This window comes from Elephantulus edwardii, unplaced genomic scaffold (assembly GCF_000299155.1).
Source record: "Elephantulus edwardii isolate Elephantulus edwardi_28Jun2011 unplaced genomic scaffold, EleEdw1.0 scaffold00289, whole genome shotgun sequence".
In the NCBI taxonomy this organism is placed as follows: Eukaryota; Metazoa; Chordata; class Mammalia; order Macroscelidea; family Macroscelididae; genus Elephantulus; species Elephantulus edwardii.
The window spans coordinates 2036070-2063024 of NW_006400039.1; the positions used below are offsets into that span (position 1 = coordinate 2036070).

Sequence of the window (26955 nt, forward strand, 5' to 3'; positions counted from 1 at the left end):
TTCTCCTCCAGGCCTGTTGCTGGTGGCTCAGCCGTGGGTCCTTTCCAGGATCCCTGTCAACTCCAGTGGTGCAGCCCCCAGTTCATGTCACAACTCGGTTAGGAAGTTTCTTGCTCCCTGCCTCTCCACTTACCTCTTTTTTGTCTCTCCTGCCTTTTCTCCTTTCCTCTGTGGGGCCTCTCAGTTTCAAACTTGGTCCTCCCAGCAAGGCCGCAATTGACTAATACCATTGATGGACCATAGCCACTTCATTTACATAGTTTATAGTATATTAACCAATCCCTGAAAAGGGTGTAAAATAATCAATCACAGGGCTGGCAGAAGCTCAGGTGAGATAAGAAACAGGAAACCTTCAGGGTGTTGCCAGATCAGCAGGAGATGTCACTCAGTCACAAAAGTGACAGCTCATCTGAGACAGAGAACTAGGACAATGGCAGCCCTTAGGACTCCAGTAAGAGTCTCTCAACTTGTTTTTCTATGAGCCAAGGAAAAGCCAAGCTCAGGAGCTCATTTCACCCACTCTGCTCCCCAGACTCCCATCTCACCATGCTGCTCCACTCCCTAGACTCTCCTTTCTTGGTAATTTTGACCACCACTTTCTCAGTGACTCAAGTAAAAAAAATTGGAGTTACTCTCAGCTCTTTCTACCTCTCTTTGACATAGGCCACCATGCCCCAGCAGACAGGTTGTCACAGATACTGGCTGACCATCCAGTATCCTTCCTTGCCCAGTTGGAAGGTCTGTACACAGAAGCCAGGTGGTCCTTGTCTTGAAGCAACTGGAGGCATGCTGGTCCCTTTGTCTAAACCCTCCAGTGGCTTCTCGTCACACAGAGATGAAATCCAAGGCCCCCAGTGTGTTCTGCAAGGCCCTTCAGATGGTATCAAATCCAGGGTGACTCCCAGAGCAATGCAAAGACAATCGAGGCAGTAGAGTGAAGGGACAGAAGAGGAGTCCCCACATCCCATTCTCAGACATAAGGTGCAGGGATGACAAAGAACGTTGTCTCAGCTGCCCTCACACCCTCACAAGCTTTGCCTCTAGCTCTTGGTAAGTGCTGGCTATGAGTGGGTTCTTCTTTTCAGACTCTAGGAACCAGAAGGATTCTGGGAGTAAAAAAAAAAAAAGAATGGGTCTTGTCTTCTCAGGGTCTGAGTCTTGAGCCTGGACCATTTCTCCAGACCTTTCTGTTAGGTGATCACTGGATGCTGAGTCACCCCAGGGACCAACCTGCTCTCTCATCCCCTCACTCAATGCCAGACCAATATTCCCATCCCAGAACCTTTCTACCAACCTGTCCTCCCTGGAATATATTTTCTTCAGATATTTGCATGACTTAGTCTCTTATTTCATTCAGAATGTTATTATCTGACTCATAGCTGACCCTTCAGTGGATTTTCAAAGGCTGTAAATCATACAAGAGGAGATCGCCCATCTCCCTCCACAGAGAAGCCGGTGGTTTTGAACTGCCTGCCTTTAAGTTGGCAGTGCAACCCCTTACCCAACAGCTGTCAGGTTGAGTATGACTCATAGCAGCCCTGTGAACAGCTGACATGAAACCCTGTCCTATCTTTTGCTATCCTCATCATCTCTGACACACTCAACTCCCTTGCTGAAGTCACTGCATCGATCCATCTCCTTGGGGGTCTTTCTCTCCTTCACTGACCTTTCACTTTTCCAAGCATGATGTCCCATTCCAAGTCATAGCCTCACACAGTTGCATGTCCAAAGTATAGAAGATAGTGCTTCACCATCTTTACCTCCCAGGGGCATGCTACCTGCACCTCTCGAAGACCTAAGTGTCTGTTCTTTTGGCAGCTCGTGGGACATCCAGTACTCTTCTCCAACATCACAGATCAAAGGCATCAATTCTTCAACTATTCTTACCCATTGTTCAGCTCTCTGATACATAGCAGGTGATTGAGAAGACCATGACCTGAATCAGGTGAACCTTAGTCTTCAGACTGACATCATTGCTCTTTAGCATTTTGGAGAGGTCTCTGACAGCAGATTTTCCCAATGCAATATATATCCTGATTTTGTGACTGCTGGTATCAAGGGTGTTGATTGTTGATCTAAGGAAGAGGAAATCATGAACAACTTCAATCCTTTCTCCATCTATCCTAATGCTGACTGTTGATCCTGCAATGAGCACCGTAGTTTTCTTGATGTTGAGATGTAATCCATACCAAAGGCCATAGTCCTTGATCTTTTGTATAAAGCATTTCATATCTTGCTCACTTTTAGCAAGCAAAGTGTGTCATCTCCATAACACAGGTTGTTGATGATTCCTCCTCTGATGCTGATGCCACATTATTCTTCATAGAGTCCCGTTTCACCAATTATTTGCTCACCATACAGATTGACTAAGTATGGAGAAAAGATACAACCCTAATGCACACCTTCCTGATTTTAAACCATGCAGAGTTCCCTTACTCCAGGACCCCATCCTTACATGGCACCATGAGCCTCAGCTGTGGTCTGCATGGAGGAGTCTGGCCATGATATTTGTATACCTGATTGTCTTTACAGTTTTCTTTTAGAACAACACCTATCTGTCAGTTTGGTCATTGGGAAATGGTTTCCATGTTACCAATAACTTTACATCTTAGGTGTGAATGTTGCTGTTGTTGTTATGTGCCATTGAGTCACCTGTGACTCATAGTGATCTCACATACAATAGCTCTGAACCCTGCCCTATCTTAAGCCAATCTCACTGTCTCAGACACACCTACCCCCATTTCCTCAGTTACTGTGTCAATTCATCTCATCCTGGGTCTTCCTCTCCTGTGCTGTCCCTCCACCCTTCCCAGCATGATGTCCTTCTCCAAGGATTGGTCCCTTCTAGCCACGTGCCCCAAGTATGTGAGACAGAGCTTCAAAATCTTAGCCTCCAAGGTGGAACCTGGTTTTACCCTCTCTAGGACAGACCTGTTTGTTCCCCGGTATGTTCAACACTCTTCTCCAGCACCACAACTCAAAGGTATCGATCCTTCTTCTATCATTCTTAGTTATTGTCCAGCTCTCAGATGAATAGCAAATAATTGCGAAGTGTTGCAAACCGGATTCAGAAAGAAAGCAGGGACATGGGGAAATGAGTTCAGAGAGGGAAGGCTAAGGCAGAAGTCCTCTCATAGCATGACACTGTGAAAAGGCCCCTTTCTTAGTCTCTCTATGGTTTTTATTTCATTTCAGCCAATAATCCTAAAAAAGCTCAATCTCCGGAGACTATATTTTTCCTTATACTTAAGTGTTGCCAACAAAACAATGGATAAGCTTAATCTTTAAACTAAGACCAAAGCTCAGACACGGCGTCCCCTCGGGTGGAAGGCTGGGTAGAAATATCTGTTTGCAGAGGGCATCCAATATCTCCTCCAGGGTGCTGGGCAGAATTCTCTGTTTGTAGAGGGTGCTTAGTCCTGTCTGGACTCTGATCTCAGCTGTGGCCCTGTTGTCACTATGCTGGGGAAACCACACAAAGATATTTGACTATGTGGGTCATAGCAAGCTGTGGCTGACCTGGAGAGGACTGACACCCCTGTCTTCCGTCCTGTGGTCAAGGTGAAGGAAGCAGCTGCCCCTGACCCACTGCAGTTCCCAAAGAAGGGAGGGGGTAGACAGAGCTAACAAGGATGAGGTGGGACAAGTGCTAGAGAGCCCCTCCGTGGTGGTCTCAGAGGAGGAGAAACTCTCCTCAGAAACTGGAAAAGTATGGGGTGTCAGTCCTCCAAGACCCTCTCCTGCTAAATAGGTCCCACCCCAGAGGCAGCCCAGACCTCTTCGGTCCACCCCGCCTCTCCCCATCAGGACTCAGATCCATGTCCATGCAGTTCCTCTACACAGCAGCAGGATAGCGCATCTGCGGCCTCATCTGGCTGTCCCTCTACCCCATAGTGGAAGCCCAGGACAAAGGGATAGTCATTCACAAGAGAGGCTGAGACAGGAGGAGGCGTTTGAGAGGTGAGCATAGCTTCCACCCTGTCCTGGATCACTGGCACCTCTGGGAGGGGCTCAGGACCAAAGTTGGGGTCTAGCAGCCTGGAGGAAGCAGAGGTCGCCTGGTGGACCAGCTTTCTGAAGGAGAAAAAATCCCTGATTTGTACATCTGGCTATTTCCATGGTATAAATCTATACAATGGTCAATGTTGGGTTCCTAGTGATGCAAACCAGCCCACAGATTTCTTGACTACTGACTCTCTGGGCTCCAGGTTGGCCAAGGCCCACCATCACATCTCTGTCCAGTCCCTTTAAGCTGTCTCCTGCCCTCCAGAATGGCTGTTCTGGTGACCACCCACCTCGTGCTCCTGACCAGTGGACAAAAAAGTCTTGAGCTTAGACAAACTGGAGAAGGGCCTGGGCCCCTGAACACACACACCTTCATGCCCACATGCCAGCCCACCAGGAGGAGGAAGTGGCCTTTCATTATGGACCTCTCCTCAACCCTCTAAGAAGGAGGGAGGGAGCTGAGATATGGCATCCTGGAAGCATCTCTAAGTGCCAGGAGAAGCCAGACTTTTGGAGAAGGAGCTGAAAGGGACAGTGTGGGAGCCTTGCTGGGGTCATGGTCACTCTGTAGCCACTGCTCAGGGCACCACTGAGGTGTGGGGACGACTCTGCTTTGTGTCCATTGGGGTTTTTGCTGTAGGTCTGCAGAATCTTCTGTTGCTATTGGAAACAGTGATGTCACTTGCAGGGGTGGAGCTTCAGCCATCCTCTGAGCTAGGGAAGGAGGAACAAGCTCTAAGGGTGGAGGGGGACAAAGAATTAGGATCATGAGGGCCAAAGGGGTAGGGGAGCGTCTGGGAAGGGGGCAAGGACAGGGGCTGGGATGGCGCCCAGGGAGAGGCTGGTGGAGAGAGGAGCAGAGTCAGAATGAGGCGTGTCTACAGGGCCTTGCTGCAGGAGAGTTTGACCCTAGTCCCAGCTGCTGTAGACACAGCTTCTGCCGTGGTCTTTCCGACAGGTCCAGACTCCTCTGCCATTTGGGGATAGCCACTGTCACCCTACTTTTTCTTCCCAACCCACTAAGGAAGACAGTCACATGGTTAGGCAGATAAGGCCCCCTCCCCCATTCTTTTAACCTCGTGGGGAGAAAGACCCCACAGGGTCCCGCCAGAGTTATGCAAGACCCCACAGGGCCTCGCCACACCCCTGAGCTCCATTCACAGTCAGTCCTGAAATCTGAGGACTGGCACGAGTGCGCGCGCGCGCACACACACACACACACACACACACACACACACACACGACTCACACGGTCATGGTAAGAGACACGTGGGCTCAGGCCAAGTTGTTTGGCACGGAGCCCTCTAGCCTTCTCACCGCTGGCTCCCCGAAGGGCCGAGGCAGCCAAGCCCACAGTGGTCCCTGCCATCCTTCCACGCACAGGCGTCCCCGCTCATGCACGTTCTGGCATTTGCGCCCTCAAACGCAGGCGCACGCTCCGGCGGGAGGCGCCCCCCTTCCTCTCCGAGTTGGGGAGCGGGGGCGGCTTGAGCGGAGGAAGACGCGGCCCCGCAATCAGCTCCGAACTGCCGCAGTCGCCGCAGCAGCGGGATCGAGAGCAGCCCGCGGTCCCTCGCTCTCGGGAGCAGCGCGGCGCCGCTTCAGCACCGCGGACAGCGCCAGCCGCGTGGAGCCGGGGCCTCGCGACCAAGGAAGCCCGACCTGGCTGCGGGCTTAGCGGCCCTCGGCACAAACCGTGCCCGGACCGAGGCGCCCGGGGAGGCTGTGGTCGCCCCCGAAGATTCCCGGGGCGCCGCGCTGGGGATGCATCGAGGACCTGGTGTTCCCGCCGTGCAGAGCCAGGCCCGCGGCCGGAGCCCATGAGCACTATGAGCCTGCTGACCCTCGCCCTGCTTTTCTCCTGCTCCTTCGCCCGCGCCGCCTGCGACCCCAAGATCGTCAACATCGGCGCCGTACTGAGCACGCGGAAACATGAGCAGATGTTCCGTGAGGCCGTGAACCAGGCCAACAAGCGACATGGGTCCTGGAAGATCCAGCTCAATGCCACCTCCGTCACCCACAAGCCCAACGCCATCCAGATGGCCCTGTCGGTGTGCGAAGACCTCATCTCCAGCCAGGTGCCCGAGCCCCCTGCCCCTCTGCCACCTGCCTGCCACCCCCTCCCTCCCTCGCACCCTAGTTCATTCTATCGATACTCTCAGGCCCCCTTCCTCTCCTAAGAGAGGGCCCCATGTCAGCCGGCTCAGCATGGACAGAGCTGGCTTCACTGACAGACACTGGCAACGCCAGATGGCTTGTCTTAGTCTCTAGACAGGTCACCTGCCACCTTGGCCAGTCCTCAGAAAGGTTCCAGGAGTTCCAGGGCTCCAGGGCTCCAGGCTCCTGCCTGTGTGCAGACATGGGAGGCAGTTTGTGTCTTTGTATGCCGGTGGGTGAGGGTGGGCATTCAGTATGTAGGCAGTGGTGCCCAGCATGGGCAGGTCTCAGAGACAGGGCCTGGGGCCATCTTTGTTTCTGGACCAGCTTCTACCCCTCCTCCCTCCCCTCTGCGTCCTCTAGAGCAGCCTTGGGGTCCACGGGAGATGGAAAATGACCCAGGAGTTGAAGTGGGGCGCATTTCATAGGGGTGGAGGCAGGCAAGGCGAGGCGGTGTGGAGCACAGCGGGGAGCTGTGCAGGGGTGAGCTGGAGCTGTTTGCCCCTGGGCGGCTGCCTGCTGAATTCCAATGAAGCTGAAGAGCTGCATTGCGGCTTTTATGTAAGCAGGCTGTGCAGACGTCAGCAGCGCGGCTCACGCGTGCACCCTCACCCGGCATGTACACGCAGACTCATGGCATGCAGCAACCTCGACTCACATGAACACACCCCCCTCCTGTGATCAGTGCCATACGACACTGCACAGGCTCACTCACACGTGGTGACTTGGAGGCTGGAAAAGGACACCAGTCAAAGGAGGCACCAGGCACGATGACACCCTTAGGCTAACAAGTGTGGCAGGAAGGCACTTCTGCAGACTCAGCCCACTGTCCACTCTGCCAGCCTTGAAACGGGGGAGGGGCTTACAGGTTGCCAGGTGCTCCTTGCATGAGCTCCCTCAGCCTGGCTAGGGGGCACCTGGTGCACCTCCCCTCGCTTCCGTGAGGACCCTCCTGAGATTGGCACTGTGCACTTGTGCCCCCACATCCTGGACACACAGGCACACACACTGCAGGCCTCCCCAGATGCATATGCACACATGTGTGTCTACACACTCGCATAACCAGAATCAGTCCTGCACACACAGGCACACTCAAACACACTTGTGTCATGGCTTATCACACGCAGATGTGCACGTGGTAGACACAAGCTTGGTTGTGTGCACACATGCTCGTGCAAACACCACAGATCTTGTTTCAGCATCTCTGGGTGTGAACTCAGTGAGACTGAGGAGCAACAGTCCACGTCAGCTTCCCTCAGAGTCTCCTAAGAATTTGACCAGCACCACCCTCTGGTCCTATATGGGGCCAGTGTCTCCCAGCTGGTGGGGGAGGGGATCAGGGAGAGCCACAGGGTGCTTGGCAGGCTGGTCTAAGGATGTCTCCTCCAACTCAGTCCATGCAAAGGCAGTGACAGCTGCTATCCCCTGGTGACCCTGCCCTCACATCTCAGCCCCTGCTCTGCCATGTGATATCTGAGCTTTGAACATCACACCCTGTGCAGAATGTGGATCTGAGGCCCAGGAGGCAAATGTAGAGTGGAGTTCACACAAGGAGCACCTGAGCCACTCAGAAGGAGTGGGGACAGGGGACCTCGAGGCCTGGGCAGCCAAGGACCAGAGGGGGACCTGTGAGGGGCTCCTGTCTCTTCTTTGAGGATGAGGTCAGAGTGCAAATCCAGGACAGGGTCTTCTCCAGACACAGCTGAGCCCTGACTTCCCATCTCTCTGGGGCTCCTGGTCAAGCTCCTCTCCCTAAAGCTCCCTTTGTGCTGTGACATGCAGAACTCGGATCCTCTTGGTGTGGGAGTGGACAGTGGGTGGTCTAGGTGCCATCATTAGCACAGCCCAGAGTTCACCACACCTCTCAGCTGTGTGCACTCCATCCAGGGAAAGCATGGGACAGGCCTGTCCTCCCTACCCAGCCCCCACCTCTGGGGCCCTTAGTCAACTGAGTGCTGGGAAGTAGCACTGGGGAAACAGGGAGGGAAATGGGAAGATTAAAGTGTCTCCACTTGGCTCCTTCGGTCACACTCACTGTCTACAATTTGTTCCCTGAGAGGCTGTGGTGGGATTTGCTTTGTGGGTGGAGGGACAGCATTCCTGAACAGACAATGTGGAACCCCTCCTACCTGCCAGGTTACACCTTTGCTGCTAACAAGTGATGCCATCTTTGGACAGTGCCCACCCCTCACACTGACCCTGTCTCCTATATCCACAGGTCTATGCCATCCTAGTGAGTCACCCACCAACGCCCAACGACCACTTCACTCCCACCCCTGTCTCCTACACAGCTGGCTTTTACCGCATCCCTGTCCTGGGGCTGACTACCCGCATGTCTATCTACTCAGACAAGGTAAGGGTGACCCAGGCCCAGAATCCAGAACCCAGCCAGCTCTCTGCTGCTGGGTAGCCTGGGGCCACAGGCAGCTGACCTTGAGGGACATCGCCACTGTGGGGACACACGTTAGGGAGGCCCAAGGCTCAGACCCACTGCTCTGCCCCTACAGAGCAGGCGTGGATATAGGAGCACTGGTGCCTGTGCACAATACACACCCACACGCATGCACTCACTCTTCCATGCCTAAATTCTCACACATCCGCACACTCTGTTTCCTAGACACTTACACATGCCCATGTGCACTCCCATTCATGCTTACATGCACTCATAGGTGTGTACTTACACTCTCACCTCCCATTTCAGACACACAAACACACCCTCAAAACACACGCACTTGTCCACACACACTTCTTCCTAAGCACACTGACACACAACTCTTACTTGTTCCCACACACATTTGCAACCACAGATATGCACACATTGACCACATCCATGCACACATGTGGACACATACACACTCAACTGATACAGACTCAATCTGCTATACATATCAGCAAGCACACCTACCAATATCGCACTCATGCAGTCACACTTTTACACACTCACATATGAACTGACACACCCAATTCACATACCCACACACTCACAGGATTGTGTATGGCAACCACAAGTTTAACACACACACATCCATACACAGTCAGTGATCACACACAAGCAAAAACTCACAAGCATTCACACTTACAAGTTCTGCACACACACTGACAGGCAAAAGTTGGGGACAGAGACAGAGGGAGTGGGACACACACAAGATGTATCAGCACAGGCTCTGGCTTCTTCCACCCTGGCCATGCTGAGAAACAGCACCAACATCTGTTCCGTTTGAGTGAGCACAGGGACATGTGCATGAGAAACTGGACCAGGGGTTCTTCAAACACCTCCTGCACAGAAATTCCGACTCACCCAACCACAACCCCACTATATAGTCAGTGATCCTCACCCATACCTGCAGTCCCGAACAGACACCTACACACCCTGCACACTGATGGACACACACACACACACACACACACACACACACACCTACACCTGTACACTGATGGTCATACACACACACCCACTCATCTGTACACTGATGGATACACACACACACACACACACACCCCGACACCTGCACACTGATGGTCATACATACCCACCCACTCACCTGTACACTGATGGTCATACACACACACCCACTCACCTGTACACTGATGGTCATACACACACACCCACTCACCTGTACACTGATGGACGGGGACATACACACACACCCAGTACATTGATGGTCACACACACACACACCCCACTCACCTGTACACTGATGGACACACACACACACACACACACACCCCTGTACACTGATGGAAACATACACACACCCCTGTACACTCACAGGGACACACACATCTGCACACTCCTAGTGACACACCCTCCTGTACACACACAGTGACACGCACACTCACAGCGACACATACATCTGCACACTCATAGGGACCACAGCTGAGAGGGCTCTGGCTGTAACCATCCTCTCTTAGACGGCTGGCTAGGAGAGCTGGGAGGCTGGCACTGAAAAGGGCTCAGGGCAGTGGGAGTGTGAGCATGGCTGAGAGGACTCCTCACTCGTTTTTTAAGATTTGATGGTCAGAGACCGTGAGCTGAGAAGATTCCTAACATTGCCTCAGCTCTCCCTCCATGTGTCATCACTTGCAGACAAATGACAGGGACACTTCTGGAGCACTACTGCAAACCCAAGTGCATGCAGAGAAGCAGCAGAGGGCACTGGACACTGGACACAGGTCAATCAGTGGCATGTTTACTCCACTCTGGTGGTGGAGTCTATAAGGAGCTGGTGCTGCTAACCCAAAGGCCATGCCACTCTGACAGTTCGAATCCACCCACAGCTCCACAGGACAGGCAGGCATCTCCCACCACCACAGGAAGGTTAGCTATGAGTCAGTCCTGACTGGCTGGCAACAAGCAAGTGGATGGGAGTCGACACTGCACTGGGCAAGGACTGCTGAGGACCCTCCAGTCGCTGTCTGTGTCTGGAGAACTTGCCCAGAACACACAGAGCCCAGCAAAGCCAGCAAGCTCATCCCAGGAGCAGGGCACAGGCCACCAAGGGCTGCTCCATTTCAGATCAAAGCAAGGGATGAAGGATGCTCCCAACCTGGTCCTGCAGCCAGAGGGCAGTGGGAGTCCTGGATCAGACCAGGTTCTCTGCCCATCATCACAAATGGAAGTGGGGGACCCCAACTTGTTCCCGCAGGCAGAGGAAAGGGAGATGGTGTTTAGGAGGTGTTCTCAGAGTGAGCTGTTCTGGGGCGCTGCCCACACTTTGCCGTGTCCCCACAGAGCATCCATCTGAGTTTCCTGCGCACGGTACCTCCCTACTCCCACCAGTCCAGCGTGTGGTTCGAGATGATGCGTGTCTACAACTGGAACCACATCATCCTGCTGGTCAGTGATGACCATGAGGGTCGGGCTGCGCAGAAGCGCCTGGAGACGCTGCTGGAGGAGCGGGAATCCAAGGTGAGTGCGCAGTGCGGGTGGGTCGCTGTGTGCGGAGCAGGAGTGGAGGGGCCACCGCCACTGTGTCTGTGGCTCCGTGTGTGACACCTTTCTTTCCATCGTGCATGCTCAGTACCACCACGTCTGGCAAGCGCCCGCCCCAGCCTGTCCTCGGCTCATTTCACTCGCTTTTGCCATTAGTCAAAATCTCCTTCGCGTCAGTCCCTGCCGGCCGAGGGCTGGCCACCTGGAGCTCCGCAAACACCCCATCCCCAGGGGCCCTCCACCCTGCTCCCTGCGGGTGGCCCCCACACCTCATGCAGGCACTGGACTCCGTCACAGCCCCCACTCCAGCTCCCAGCCTCATGCACTAAGGTTCCCCCTGTTCAAAGCACTGGCGCCTCTGCCAGGCTTCCCAACACCAAGGCCTCAGCACTAGCACTCCCTGCTGTAACCTCATTCCTGTCCTCAAGCTAGCCTCCCCTGCCCACCCCAACCTCGCCAGCCCCATCCTGCACATCTACCACAGGGTCAGGGCTCCTCCTGACTGTGGAAATACCCTCCCATCTCCTCTGGGCATCTCCCTCCCAGGAACTCCTGCCCTAGCCAATAGAGGGCTGTTTCTAGAATGCACTGATACCTGTTCCCAGCTGGACCCACTTTATGGGGCTACACGAAGAGCAGAGCAGGGGCTCCTAGGAATCTAGCAACAACCCCGCCCACCCCCACAGCCTCTCCTTTGCCTGCCTTACTGCCTGAGGAGCTGGTGCTCACCTAGGAACCCACATCTGCCCACCCCAGAGCCCGGGGCACTCTGCACACAGTGGGTAGGCTGGATCATGGTTGGCCTGGGAGGCCAGACCAGGGGCGAGCAGAAGGTGGTCCAGGGCATGGGCTGCCTGGGAAGCAGTTGGCATCATTTAACAGGGACCCACATGGTCCTCCAGATGCCACATGCACCCCAAAGGGAATAGAGGGCACCCACCAGGGGGTGGGAGACAGGACAGAGGGAAGATAAGACAGTGCTGAGGGGGGTCTCTTAAGGCTGAGTCTGGAGGGAGGGCGGGAAGGCCAACTGATAGTGTTTTGAAGCCCATTCAGCCCAAGACAGCACCCTTGGGAACCCGAGAAAGGAGGCTCTGTGCCACCTCTGCATTCCCGGGAGGGTGACTTCCCAAAGTGCCCACCACTCCCAGTCCTCTCAGTACTCATACCTCCCCAGAGGCACACAGCACCACACCTGCTCCTCACAAGCACACACAGCCCTGCACATCCAGCCATGTGACACACACACACGTGTGATCTGCATGCCCAGCTATGTGCCACACACACACTCACACACAGGGCTGCATGCCCACTCACAACCTGCATACACACACACAGAGCCCTGCACACTCAACCACATCCTACACGCACACACAGGGCTACACACCTAACCATGTCCTATACACATACGATCTTGCATGCCCAGCAATGTGCTATACACACACAGACACACGCACACACACACACACAGAGCCCTGCACATTCAACTACATCACAAACACACATGCATACACACAGAGACACAGAGGGCTGCATACGCAGCCATGTCCTACACACACGATCCTGCATGCCCAGCTACAGGCTACACACACTCACAGCCATGCACACCCAACCACGTCACACACACACACACACACACACACACACACACACACACACACACGGCTGTGCTCCCAGGCACTTCTTACACACATTTACAGGTCTGCACACCCAAACACGTGCTACACACACACACATGTCACACACATGTGCACACACACACACACACACAGGTATGCCCTCCCTGATTCACATGTGCAGTTGCCCTTCCTTCAGACAGCTGTTCCACACACTGCCGCCTTGCCCCACTCAGACAGACACACCTCATACGAGCAGGCATGTCCCCATAGCTCACTTGACTTCCGTGCAGACATGTACACACTTGCACACCTGTGTGCAGAGTTCATGTTCTTGCATGCACGTGGCTCCCCACTGTGGGCACACACAGTCTAGGCCCCGCTGGCTCTCAAGCACACACATATATGGATGACACACCTCGGCACACACACCACAGCTCATGAGAGCATGTGACCCCGGAGAGGAAGTTGAGAGGGCATGAAGTGGTGTGGTGGTGGTGGGATGGATAGGGACAGGACACGGAAGGCCCTCCCCTCCACTAGGACTGAAGGATGGGAGGTGCTGCTCTAGCCATAGGCAGATGCTTAACCGGTGTGGGGGTGGCAGGAGGGTCCCCAGAGGGGACGGCGTTTGTGTGGTGGGGATAGGGCTCCCTTCCTATAGTGGGGTCCCTTCCACAAGCAGGGCTCCTGGCGCCGGTGGCCGCCCTGGCCGCTGCGCCTCCCCTCCGCACCCCATCGTCCCCGGTGTTTGCGAGCTCCAGGTACGCGCCCGTCTGCAGACGTGCGAGGAGGTGGTGTGATTGCTTTAGCGCCGTCATTTTCAACCGTTTATAATCTTCTGTGTCTGCATATTTTCTCTGTGCACATTATTCATCAGAGTAAAAAAAGGAACTATGAAAACCTCGACCAACTGTCGTATGACAACAAGCGTGGACCCAAGGTATATATGCATGGACGTGCACGCCACCCACCGACTAGGGCCACAGGGCCGCACCACGGCGCCGCGCCAGCCGCAGGCGCGAGCAGCCAGGAGAGCGAGCGTGAGGCAGGCAGGCCGCAGGCAGGAGGGCAGGCGGCGTGGGCGCCCTTGGCCCACCGCTGTCACGCTCAAGGCAGGGCCACAGGAAGTGCCGCTCTCCCTCCGGGAAGTGCATGCCAACCTCCGGGTCCACCAGGGTTTCCTATGCGGAACCCAGGAGAGAGCCCGGCCACCAGCCACAGGCTCCAGGCCACTCCTGCAGGGGCCTGAGCAACGAGCCTGAGGGAGAGCTCTCCCACGGTGTCAAACACTCAGCCCCATCTCAGTTCCCGGTTGCATTCCAAAACTCTCGTTTCCTGTCCGCTGCACGCCTTTCTGAGTCTCGGGCCACTCCAGCTTGCATGCTCAGTGCAAACACCAGGAGAGGAGAGTGAGCAGAGGACAGAGAGCAGGCAACAGAGCTGCGAGGGCTGCAGGCAGAGTGCAGGAGAGCCCACAGGCTCGTGTGCAGGACCGAGAACCAGGCCAGGCCAGGCGAGAGCAAGGAAGGCAGGTGGACAGGAGTGCAGGAGCCGGGTGCAGGCCGCACGGCCCTTGCTCAGCTGCAGTGGGGTCCCTAGCAGCTGCAGCCGGACTCTCGCCCCTGAGACACTATGTCCCTACCCCAGTCACCTGCTAACACCCCTGTTCACACTGCAGGCAGAGAAGGTGCTGCAGTTCGACCCGGGGACCAAGAACGTGACAGCCCTACTTATGGAGGCTCGGGAGTTGGAGGCACGCGTCATCATCCTCTCTGCCAGGTAAGGCCCCACCCATCCAGGGCTGCACCTAGGCCAAGGCTCAGCCGTCTGGGCCAGTGCCAGGGATGCTACTGACCAGAGAACTCTAGCCTCCCAGTACCTCTGCAGAGGAGCGCCCCACCCACAGCACTGATGCAGGTGGACCAAACAGCCACCATCTGACCGGTGCATCCATCCCTCCACCCATCCCTCCCTCCCTTCTGCAGACACTTGCTGCCCTTTGCTCTGAGCTGGGCCCTGGGAGTGGAAGGGGCTTAGCCAATGGATGTGACTTCCCATATCCTCACTCACAGTAAATGACAGACAGTAAATGGTGAGGTCAGCAGCAAGAGAGGGCTCTGGGAGCCAGGACCAGGAAGGCCATGGGGAGAGGATTCCAACTAAGCTCTCAGGGTAACTGGAACAGGGAGTGTGAATGAGAGGCAGGGCACCACCCTCAGCATGACTAAAGCCAGGATCCCTGGACACAGCCTCCAGGACCAAGGTTGTTGTTTGTTGTTATGTGCTGTCAAGTCACTTGTGACTCATAGCGACCCTATGTACAACAGCCCTAAACTCTGCTCTGTCCTGTGCCAATCGCACTGTCTCTGACACGCCCATCCCAATTATCCCAGTCACTGAATCAATCCACCTCATAGAGGGCTTTCCCCTCCTGCGCTGTCCCTCCACCCTCCCAAGCATGATGTCCCTCTCCAAGGACCAGTTTCTCCTCACAACATGTCCAAAGTATGTTAGACGGAGCCTCAGAATCCTTGCCTCCGAGGAGCCACCCGGTTTAACCCTTTCCAGCACAAATCTGTTTGCTTTCCAAGCAGTCCATGGTACTCTCAATACTCTTCTCCAGCACCACAGCTCAAAGGCATCAATTCTCCTTCTATCCTCCTTGGTCATTGTCCAACTCTCTGATGCATAACAAATGACTGCGAAGACCATGGCCTGTATCAGACGCACCTTAGTCTACAAACTGAAAATCTCCCTGTTTGCAAATGGCTAAGCTCACTAGGGACAGGAAACATCAGGCCACCTGGATTATGAAAAGAGAATCCCAGGAAATCCCAAGAAAGGCAGCAGGGGGCATTGTGCCCAAAGAATGCCACCTTGCAAGGACAAAGAGCCTGTCTGTCCCCCAAAAAGGGGCAGCCAGCAGGCTGAAAGGTAGGAATACCCAGTCACATGGCTGGGCCCCTGCCCTAGGGCTGCATCTACGAGCAGCCCCACTCCACAATGTCTCTCAGCAACCTCGGCCAGAGACACTCTACTGTACCCCCACTTTACAGTAGGGTACCTAGGGCTCAGAAGCTCTGGTCACATATCCACATCAGTGTCCACCCAGGACAGGTCAGGAGCAGCGCCCACGGAGAGAATCACGCTGGTAAACCCCTTCAAGGGAAAGATCCACCCAAGGACAGAGCCCTGTCCAGGGGGAGACCCTCACAGATGAAGCCCCGCCCACAGAGAGAGCCCTGCCCAGGGCGAGAACCCCCTCCACGGAGAGCCTCTCCCACAGAGAACCCTGCCAGGGAGCCCCGCCCACAGGGAGCCCCTCCCACAGGTAGTCCCACCCACAGGGAGCTGGCCTACAGTGAGCCCCGCCCACGGGAGCCCCGCCCACGGGGAGCCCCGCCCAGGGAGAGCCCCGCCCAGGGAGAGCCCCGCCCAGGGGAGTCCCGCCCAGAGAAGGGGATCCTAGGCCTGACTAAACACTGAGCATGAGGAAAGCTGGGTGGATGGTAGGTAGGCAGGTGGACAAATGACAATGGAGGAGGAGGAGTACCCAAGCCATGTGTTTTAACAGTTGACCAGTGAGCAGGGTTCCACCAAGCTTCCCCTGTTTCCTGTGTGTCCAAGTAGCCTCAGGACAGGGGTCTGGAACCACATGCAGATCCACAGGACCCCTCTGCACTTGTTCCTAGCTCCCTGTTGTCCCTTTAACGAAGAGACCCTGCCTGCATTCACAGGCTGTCATTCAGCTAGGACCTTTGCTGTGCCCGCCCAGAGTCCAGGACAGGTTACCAAGGGTGGGTCAGCCAGCCCAGGGAGAGGGGCATGGTCACAGGGGACAGATACACATAACACTCATGTGCGCACACCATGTACATGCCACTTACACACAACCTTCACCCTTCACCTCTTGTCTCCATAGTGCAGATAATTTGTTTCTAAAACTTTTTCTTTTATTCTACTGAAATTGTCTTTACTGAGATCCAGTATTTCCACACAACACTAATGAGGTTTGACCAAGCAGGTTTTCATCAATAGCTGTTTCACTGAGCAGAGCTGTTGTCTCTATGGTACATGTGACTCCATCAAGCCAATTTCCCCACAGACATCACTTCCTGGAGGAAGTGTGATTTTCTGCTGGGCTCAGAGGGCACGGCTGACAACGGATGTGGTTGATGGTGGACTTGGCTACTGGTTAAACAGTGTGTCTCTGACCTAAAGACCCTCACATCCAGCAAGAGCGTCTCGTTAGAGTAAACACTATAGTTGGAGTGTCTTTATCGTTAGATACTGTTGAATCAGTGCTGACTGTAGTGACTGGTGTGCAACACAGTAAAACCCTGCCTGGTCCTGCAGTGTCCTCACAGTCACAGTGGTCAGTCCATCTTGTTAGGCCTTCTTCTCGTCCAATGATCCTTTTTTCTAGGGACCAGTCGCTTCTGATCACATGTCAAAAGTACACACTACAAGTGCCCCCAGCCTCGTTTCTGAGGAGCATAGTAGCTATACCTTTTCCAAGGCAGGTGTGACTCTGACAATCTATTTAAGATCTTTCTCTAGCACAGTCATTCAAAAGCATCCGCTCTTTGGTCTTTTCTCCACAGGCCTGCTTGCCCAGCCACCTGAGGTGTTGAAAACACCATGGCTTGAGGCAGGCACACCTTGCTCCATAAAGTGGCATCTTTGCTTTTTAATACTTTAAAGTGGTCCTTTGCAGATTTTTCCAGGACAGTAAGTCCTTTGATTTCTTTTTTTTTTTTTTTTGTCCTTTGATTTCTTGATGCTGCTTCCATGGACATTTACTTTGGACTCAAGTAAATTAAAATCTTGATGCCTTAATCTTCTCTCTATTATTACATTAGCTGTTGGTACAGTTGTGAGAGTTTTTATTTCCTCCATGTTCAGTTGTAACCCATACTGAAGGCTGCAGTCTTTGATCTTCTGCAGTAAGTGCTTCAAGTCCTGTTCACTTTCAGCAAGCTCAGCTGTGTCACACGCACAGGGTAGTGAAGCTTCCTCTAATGCTGATGCCATGCTCTTCTTCATACAGTCCAAACTCAACTCATGGTCATCAAGTTGAAGTTGACTTACAGATGACCCTCCAATGACTTCTGAGGCTTATAAATACACAAGAGGAGATTACTCATCTTTCCTCCTTGAAGTGTCCGGTGGATTCGAACCACCAGGGAGGGACTTCGTTTGGGTTAGCAGCGCAACACTCCACACACTAGGCCACCAGAGCTCCTGATGTAGCCCAGCCTCTTGAACAATTTGTTCAGCATTCAGATTGAACAGGTACAGGGCAAGACAGAACCATTACACACACCTTTCCTTTACATCATGTAGTAGTGTCCATATGCAGTAGTGTCCACATGAATTCCAGTGTCCACACATGAAGCAGTGCCCACATGCAGTAATGTCCACATGCAGTACTGTCCATGTGCAGTAGTGTCCACATGAAGTCCAGTGTCCACACATGAAGCAGTGCCCACGTGCAGTTCAGTGTCCACATGTAGTCCAGTGTCCACACGTGAAGCAGTGCTCACGTACAGTTCAGTGTCCATATGCAGTAATGTCCAAGTACACTAGTGTCCACATGAAGTTCAGTGTCCATGTGCAGTCCAGTGTCCACACATGAAGCAGTGCCCACGTGCAGTCCAGTGTCCACACGTAGTCCAGTGTCCACACGTGAAGCAGTGCCCATGTTCGGTTTAGTGTCCACATGCAGTAATGTCCACATGCAGTTCAGTGTCCACGTGCAGTCCAGTGTCCACACATAGTCCAGTGTCCACACGTGAAGCAGTGCTCATGTACAGTTCAGTGTCCATATGCAGTAATGTCCATGTGCAGTAGTGTCCACATGGAGTCCAGTGTCCACATGCAGTAATGTCCACATGAAGTCCAGTTTCCACATGTAGTCCAGTGTCCACACATGAAGCAGTGCCCATGTGCAGTCCAGTGTCCACACGTAGTCCAGTGTCCACATGTGAAGCAGTGCCCACGTTCAGTTCAGTGTCCACATGCAGTAATGTCCACATGCAGTTCAGTGTCCACGTGCAGTCCAGTGTCCACACGTGAAGCAGTGCTTACGTACAGTTCAGTGTCCATATGCAGTAATGTCCATGTGCAGTAGTGTCCACATGCAGTCCAGTGCCCACAGGCAGTAGTACTGTACAATATAGGTTCCACATGCGCTCAATTCAGTGTTCTCAAAGTGTGATTTCCCCAGTGTTATCTATAATTTTATGTGGATGGACCATCCAGGCCCACAGATAGAACTAATGCCTGGCCCCTGGAGACACCCCTAGAATGGATGAATTCAGATCATCTAGGTAAGACATATAGAGCAGGACTTGATACGATACTGGTGAGTGAGCAATGATCAGTGTTCCACTCAGGCCACCTGGTGGGGACCTCTAAGGGTAGGAGGACTGGACAGCAGTCAGGTGTCAGGAGGAAATAATCCCACAGGCCAAATCCAGCCCAAGGGCAAGGGGCAGCAAGAGATCTGAATAATGGGACAAGGAGGCCGGGCCTGCCGTTTTGGGTGCTCTCAGAGCCCAGGGGTGAAAAACCCTGGTACTGGGGAAGGGGAGGAGGGCCTATTACCTATGGGGGTCTCTGGATCCAAATTTGGTGCTGAGGCAGGTTGGCTGAACCCTACCACCTCAGTGGGGTCTGTGAGCCCAGGTCCTAAGGGGCCGGGCCCTACTCCAGAAAGAATTGAGGGAGCAGGCTGGAGTCCGCCGGTCGGTCACCCCATCTGCCCTACAGCGAGGACGATGCGGCCACTGTGTACCGTGCAGCCGCGATGCTGAACATGACCGGCTCCGGGTATGTGTGGCTGGTGGGTGAGCGAGAAATCTCGGGGAATGCCCTGCGCTACGCACCTGATGGTGAGTCTCCTGGCTCTTGGGGTCCCTGAGGGGCAAGAGAGGCACTGAGAGCTGGCTGCTGAGCGAGGCCTCCCCCAGGCATCATCGGGCTGCAGCTCATCAACGGGAAGAACGAGTCTGCGCACATCAGCGACGCTGTGGGCGTGGTGGCGCAGGCTGTGCACGAGCTCCTGGAGAAAGAGAACATCACTGACCCCCCGCGCGGCTGTGTGGGTAACACCAACATCTGGAAGACCGGGCCCCTCTTCAAGAGGTGGGCTTCCAGCGTGGGCGTGGCCTCCAGCCACGGGTGGGTGGTGCCACAGCCAGGGCTGGGCGGGGCTTTGCCTTCAGGGACGGGCGGGGCTTGCCTCCAGGGATGGGCGGGGCTTATCTTCAGGCTAGGCGGGGCTTGCCTCCAGGGATGGGCGGGGCTTAACTTCAGGCTAGGTGGGGCTTGCCTCCAGGGATGGGCGGGGCTTAACTTCAGGCTAGGCGGGGCTTGTCTTCAGGCTGGGCGGGGCTTGCCTTCAGGCTGGGCGGGGCTTGCCTTCAGGGATGGGCGCCTGGGGGGGGTACCCATTTGTGGGGGGGGCGGGACCTTGCCTTGGTGGGAGTGGATGACGCTCCCAGGGGTGAGTGAGACCTTACCTCCAGAGGTAGATGGGGTCAAGCTTCTAGAGGTAGTTTCACTTGCTGTTCACAGTTTACTGCCAAGATTACCAACACCATCACCCTCCTCAATCTCCTTCACCCTCCTCTTTCGACTTCCTACTATACCCCTTCACGTCCTTCTCCCTCCATCTCTCCCTCCACCCACCTCATCACCTCCCCCATCTGCACTGTGAGAACCCACCCGTGGTGCACTACAGCCCCGGGGCTACCCCCAGCCCCATCTTGACTGGTAGCCCTTTAGAAGATGATCTTGCTGAGGATGGGTCCAGGAGGTAAGGCAGGTAAGGCAGGAGCAGAGACAGCCCTGGGTCTGGGCCATCCAAGAGCAAGGATTCAGCTCCTAGCATTCCACAACTCCGGACCCTCGAGCCAACCTGGGAGCACGCAAATAAATGTGCCTGGGTGCACTGACCTCTGCAGCTGACTCACATCATATATGTCCACGTGCACGTGCACAGAGAGGCCCAGACGCCTCAACACTGGGCATCCCACATGTGCAGACATGCTCACCAGTGCAGCCTGACTAGTGCAATGCATGCACACACACCAGCCCACCCAGTGAGGTCGTTGCCTGTCTGTCAAGAACTTGGCCAACACTGCCTCTACCACCTGCTGGCATCTGTTACCTGAGGGTGCTCCCATGAGCCTGGAAGGCTATGGGAGCAGGCTAGATAGTGCCAGGGCCTCCCACCCCTTCCAAGCTGCTGCTCCCCCGAGGGGCGATACCATACCCAGACCACACCTCCATCAGACACTCCATCATGAGGCTGTCTGCAGGAGGAGGATGGGAAGAGTGAGGGGTGTGTTCACTCCCTTCCCCCCAGGGTGCTGATGTCTTCGAAGTATGCAGAGGGGGTGACTGGACGGGTGGAGTTCAATGAGGATGGGGACCGGAAGTTCGCCAACTATAGCATCATGAACCTGCAGAACCGCAAGCTTGTGCAAGTGGGCATCTACAATGGCACTCATGTAGGTGGGGGTCATGAGGGGGTGGGGGCTGGGGCCTTAGGGTCCTGGGGCCAAGACCCCTGCACGGCCACCCTCCATCTCATACTCCCACCCCCAGGTCATACCTAATGACCGGAAGATCATCTGGCCAGGGGGAGAAACAGAAAAGCCACGAGGTTACCAGATGTCCACCAGGCTGAAGGTATGGCCCCACTACCATCTGCTCACCCCATGCAGCCCCTCTGGCCTGAAAGCCAAGAGAAGGAAATAGAACGAAGCCTGCCCACATCTCACTCCCCTGGTCACATCTGGCACCTTGGGGGAAGCAGGGAGGGCAAGAGGAGGGAGGAAGCAGTATGGAACAGGACTGCCCTGGGGCAGGACAGAGAAAAGGGCATTTGAGGCCTGTCCTGTTCAAAGTCACCTCGCTCAGCAGCCTTTAGGGCCTCCTGATGTGACTCCCAAGCTGTCTTCCCAGAGGCCCCCACTGCTTTCTGTCGGCTCTCCTCTGAGTGTGTGGGAGCCCCTCCCTGGCTGGTCTCCTATGAGGCCTCTGTTCTTTAATCTGAGTTCTGCATGAAAGGTGTTTGGGGTGCATCCTGGAACCCTCATCTGTACCCCAGGTACACAGACTGGCCCTCACTGCTGCAGGCTATATGTGCAACGTGTCAATGTTCCCATGTCTTGAAACCTCTTTCTTGCTCTTTTTGTATTTATCTAACCATAAATTACATGTTTAAAATTTAAGGAACTCTAGTCAGCCATCCTCACACGCTTTGCAGTGCTGTTTATGACCCTGATGCCTCCTCACCATGTCTCCTCACTCCCTGCTGCCTTTCGCAGGCCTTTTCCCATTCTTCCCTCCACCTCTCCCTCTGCACCTCTGAGAGTCCTCCCTGGACATGCTCATCCTGGCGCCCAATGAGTGTTCCAAGTCCTGAGTCCTCCCTGGTGTCTTTGTTCATTTCCTGTACCTGTTGTTTAGCCCAAGATTGTACTTCTAGCTGAAGCGCAGTTAAGGGCCATGGTGTCATGGGCTCCATGTCTCCAGCCAGCCAGGAAGCCTGGCCATTATTGGCATTTTGTGTTTTGCTTCACAGACCTCTCCCACTCTGTCCAGAACCTACTACTGGGCCCCCTTTGGGAGCATTCCGCAGTGGTAGCTGACCACCACTTGGGGTTTTCTGCCCTCAGACTATGAGAACCGAGGGTCTCGAGCCCTGGCAGAGCACTGTCTCCACGTGCCTTTGATTTTCTTCACTCTGCTCTGGACAGGGAGAGAGCAATGGCCACCCCTCGGGTGGCTGCAGGGAAAACCCTAAGATCTAAATAGGTATTGATCCCATGTGCTGCCAATTGTTCCTGGTGTCCCTTGAGGCCATCTCCAAGTTCTCTGACCCTTTTTACACCTAGACCAGCCTCCATGACTGCTCACCCAGGCCACTGCCTCAGCAGCCTATGCACTGAGCACCAGCCCTTCTGGTCAACACTTGACTGCAGCCAGGGTGCCCTCCTACCACACCCAGGTGGGCCTTTCCCTGTAGCTCAGGCATCTCATCTTAAGAATCTGAGTGAGGGCTAACCAAGGTGCACACAGCCAGAGGGCCTCGGTGTGGGTGCGGTTAGTTTGTTAACAACTGGCTTGTTTTTGGAAAACTTTTTTATTCAAACAGCTTATATGTGTAACTGACATGAAGAAAAGAGTAGATTCATAGTGCCCAGCTTGGTGAATTAGCCCAGCTTTATCAGCATTTATCATTCATTCCTACACTATGTACATGTCTTACTTGATTTTAGTCAGAACAAAGTTCTGCTTCTGAGTGAAAATTCTGTTGAGATCCAAGACTGCAGCCCATGGCCACTGTGCTGTGTGATCACCCTAGGTGTGCGGCTGAAACCCGGAGCCCTAGGGCGGCTTGGAATGTACACAGCCCGACACCAGATCAGTCGTTTACCCCTGTGCAGGGCGGCAACTCTGCTGATGCGATGTGCCAACAATCTTGTCCTGTATGACTCTCCATCCCATCGAGATAGCTCTTAAAGGGCCAGTGCTCATGACAGTCTCTACAGACGGATTCCATTTTTTTACATTTTTAGCATAAACACATGCTGTTGCTGCTGCCCTGCAAAGGTCGGAATTGATCCACAGCTGACCCTCCAGGGTGTTTCAGCAGCAGTAGATTGCACAGGGGGAGACTGCCCATCTTTCTCCCTCAGAGCAACTGGTGGATTCAAACCACTGCCTTTCAACTGGCAGTGCAACTCCTTACACACTAGGTGACTGTTGTTGTCCAGTGCTGCCAAGTCAGAAGTGACCCATAGCTGAGCCTCCAGCAGAGTTTGAGAAGCAGTAAGTCGTACGGGAGGGGATTGCTCACCTCTCTGCTGAGGAGCTGCTGGTGAAGTCAAGCTGCCTGCCTTTGTGTTGGCAGTACGATTCTTGCGTCCAGCCACCAGAGTTCCCGACTAGGCAACAAGCTCCCTCAGTCAGTACCAAAACTCAAAAAAGATAGGAAGCTTTCATGGCGCTCAGCTTTCTACCCAGAGAGGACAGAACACCAGGTTTCTACAGCTACACCCACTGTCTGAATTACCACGCTTGCTGGGTTCCGCATAATGGCAACCACGATGTTTGAAGATCTCGTCAGCTCAGTCAGGGGTTTCCCGAAGAAGCAAAGCCATCGGCAGGGCTCACCCCTTCAGGGCTAACTTCCCTCCACGTGCTTGTCCCTGCCCCCGGCCCAGTTCTGAGCATCTCCACCCCTCAGACCTGCTCACGGCACACACAGGCTGAGTGATCAGTCACAAGCAGTCTTTTGAGTCCTGAGACTCAAGACTCTGCAGGATGACATTCGGATAGAGGGAGGGAGGGAGGAAAGACACTGACTACAGGGCAGTACCTGGTGGGCTGCCAGGGAGATTTAGAGTTGGACCTCTGAGGGTTATGTCTCCTGGTGACATCTGGGATGCGTTTGGACTCATGGCTCAGAGATGGGACAGTGTCCCTGAAAAGTCAGAGGTGATGTCCAACTCAGACTGATGTCAGGGCAGGCTTATAGGTTATACAAGGAAGCAGGTTATAGCCTGAAGAAGTGACCGAGAGGAGAAAACCTGGTCTTCAGGGTGGTGCTGAAAGCCGAATGCCACTGCTCGGGAGTGGACGGTGGTGTGGCAGCACCTGGACCTCTGTTCTGCAAGCAGCGGGAGAGTGGGGTGCTGAGGCAGCAGATTCCATGGACCAGCCTTGGGGAAAGCTGCGCCCCGCACTGTGGTCCAGGCTGAGCCCCCACCTGCCTGCATGCAGATCGTGACAATCCACCAGGAGCCTTTTGTCTACGTCAAACCCACTCTGCACGACGGGACGTGCAAGGAAGAATTCACTGTCAACGGGGACCCGGTCAAGAAAGTGATCTGCACTGGACCCAATGACACATCGCCGGGCAGCCGTGAGTGCAGGACAGGGGTCGCAGGGGCACTGGGCAGGCGAAAGGGCAGCTAGAAACCCAGCAGTCACCACTCCACACCCCGCAGCCCGCCACACGGTGCCACAGTGCTGCTATGGTTTCTGCATCGACCTGCTCATCAAGCTGGCTCGGACCATGAACTTCACCTACGAAGTACACCTGGTGGCTGACGGCAAATTCGGCACGCAGGAGCGGGTAAGCAGGGAGGGGCTCTGAGGCCTCTGTGCTCTGGGTCAGGACTGGGTTTGTGGGCCTGGTGAGGTCTGCAGGAGGCAGTAGTAGAGTGGCCTAGTGGCAAGAAGCTACAGTGCAACCCTGAAGGCACGCAGTTCGAATCCACACAGATGCTCTCTCTGCTGGTAGTAGGAGGGCAATCTCCTCCTGTGCCTGTTGGATCTGATTTGACGGCACACAAGAAAAGAAAAATAAGTAGACAAGTGTGCGGGGCCGGCTGTGAACTGGGTGAGGTCTGTGGTTTGAGAGGCCTGTGGTGAAGGGCCTGGTGTCTGAGGGGAGTGGCCTGTGGTGGGCTGGTGAGATGGTGTGTACCTGGAACCCGCAGTGAGTCAGGTCAGGTGATGATCTGGGTGGTCTATGGTGGGCGTGGCCTGCTGCAAGTAGAGGCGAACCTGGAGTTGAGGACCCTGTTGGTGGTGATGTGATATTGAGGTGGGGCCGATAGAGAGTGTGGCCTGCTGTGGGTCATGTGATGTATCTGTGAGTTTGGGCAGGGCCTGCAGTGGGGTGTGGCGTCTGAGAGCTGGAGCAGGACATAGAATAGTGAGACCTGTCATGGGCAGGTGAGGCAGTGTCTGGACAAGGCCGATAGTGGGCAGGACCAGAGGATTAGGGTTCGTTTCTGAGTGGGCGTGTGCCGGAAGTGGAGTGGGGAGATGGCAGCTGTGAGCTGAGGCAGAGCCTAAAGTAGGCAGAGCCTCTGACAAACAGATGAGGCTGTGTCTGTGGGTAAGGCCTGTAGTGGACAGGGCCTGTGGTGGGTGTGGCTTGAAGTGGGCGTGGTCAGTAGTAGGCAGGGACTGGGGCAGGTGGGTGAGGAGGCGTCGGGCTGAGTTTGCACTGGGAAGGGTCTGGAGGGACGCTGTCCCTTGCTATTGCATTCTCATCCGCTCTGCGACTCCACAGGTGAACAACAGCAACAAGAAAGAGTGGAACGGGATGATGGGTGAGCTGCTCAGCGGGCAGGCCGACATGATCGTGGCCCCACTGACCATCAACAACGAGCGAGCTCAGTACATCGAGTTCTCCAAGCCCTTCAAATACCAGGGCCTGACCATTCTGGTCAAGAAGGTGCGCCGGCCTGGACAGCCTGGTGGGAGAGGGCTGGGCCAGGCCCAGGGGGCCGGGGCGCTGACGGCCTTCCCACCCGCAGGAGATCCCCCGAAGCACGCTGGACTCCTTCATGCAGCCTTTCCAGAGCACGCTGTGGCTACTGGTGGGGCTCTCGGTGCACGTGGTGGCCGTGATGCTCTACCTGCTAGACCGCTTCAGGTTAGTGCTGTCTCCGCTCGGACACTCGAGCATCTGTCCTGGCTCAGATGGGCGAGCAGGTGGGGAGGTGATGGACACAAGGCCTCCTCCTCCATCTCTCTACCCACCCCCGTTTCCGCCCGCAGCCCCTTCGGCAGGTTCAAGGTGAACAGTGAGGAAGAGGAAGAGGACGCACTGACCCTGTCCTCTGCCATGTGGTTCTCTTGGGGCGTCCTGCTGAACTCAGGCATTGGGGAAGGTGAGGCTGGCCTGGCCTGGCCCGGCCCCACCCCAGCCCCCGCCCTGCAGACACTGACCTCGCCTCATCTGCAGGCGCCCCCCGGAGCTTCTCGGCTCGCATCCTGGGAATGGTGTGGGCTGGCTTCGCCATGATCATCGTGGCCTCCTACACAGCCAACCTGGCGGCCTTCCTGGTGCTGGACCGGCCTGAGGAGCGCATCACTGGCATCAATGACCCGCGGGTGAGACCCCCCGGCTGGGGACAGGAAGAGCAGCTCTGGGTTCTGGCCTCAGCTGAGGGCGGGGTCAGGGAAGCGGCCACGAGCCCACCTCCTCTACCTGCAGCTGAGGAACCCCTCGGACAAGTTCATCTATGCTACAGTGAAGCAGAGCTCCGTGGACATCTACTTCCGACGACAGGTGGAGCTGAGCACCATGTACCGGCACATGGAGAAACACAACTACGAGAGCGCAGCTGAGGCCATCCAGGCCGTGAGGGACAAGTGAGGGCAGGGCAGGGCCGGAGAGGGTGGGGCGGGGCAGGAGAGGGG

The 26955-nt window shown here is 55.0% G+C and overlaps 1 protein-coding gene across 8 annotated transcripts in view; it reads left to right on the plus strand.

Moving 5' to 3' along the window:
• Positions 1 to 5767: 5767 nt before the first annotated feature.
• GRIN1 (glutamate receptor, ionotropic, N-methyl D-aspartate 1) overlaps positions 5768 to 26955 on the plus strand; it is a 26458-nt gene continuing 5270 nt past the window's right edge. For 3 of the 8 annotated variants that reach the window (XM_006900596.1, XM_006900600.1, XM_006900601.1), the window contains exons 1-15: positions 5768 to 6083; positions 8381 to 8515; positions 10895 to 11071; positions 14393 to 14493; positions 19489 to 19610; positions 19689 to 19863; positions 21089 to 21233; positions 21331 to 21414; positions 24517 to 24658; positions 24744 to 24871; positions 25820 to 25984; positions 26067 to 26185; positions 26311 to 26423; positions 26498 to 26646; positions 26750 to 26907. In XM_006900596.1, the coding sequence (XP_006900658.1) occupies positions 5826 to 6083; positions 8381 to 8515; positions 10895 to 11071; positions 14393 to 14493; positions 19489 to 19610; positions 19689 to 19863; positions 21089 to 21233; positions 21331 to 21414; positions 24517 to 24658; positions 24744 to 24871; positions 25820 to 25984; positions 26067 to 26185; positions 26311 to 26423; positions 26498 to 26646; positions 26750 to 26907 (2171 nt within the window). In that variant the 5' untranslated portion in view covers positions 5768 to 5825. Of the gene's footprint in view, positions 6084 to 8380; positions 8516 to 10894; positions 11072 to 13591; positions 13655 to 14392; positions 14494 to 19488; positions 19611 to 19688; positions 19864 to 21088; positions 21234 to 21330; positions 21415 to 24516; positions 24659 to 24743; positions 24872 to 25819; positions 25985 to 26066; positions 26186 to 26310; positions 26424 to 26497; positions 26647 to 26749; positions 26908 to 26955 lie in introns of all 8 variants that reach the window. The other 5 variants (XM_006900595.1, XM_006900599.1, XM_006900594.1 and 2 more) reach the window with 3 other exon arrangements.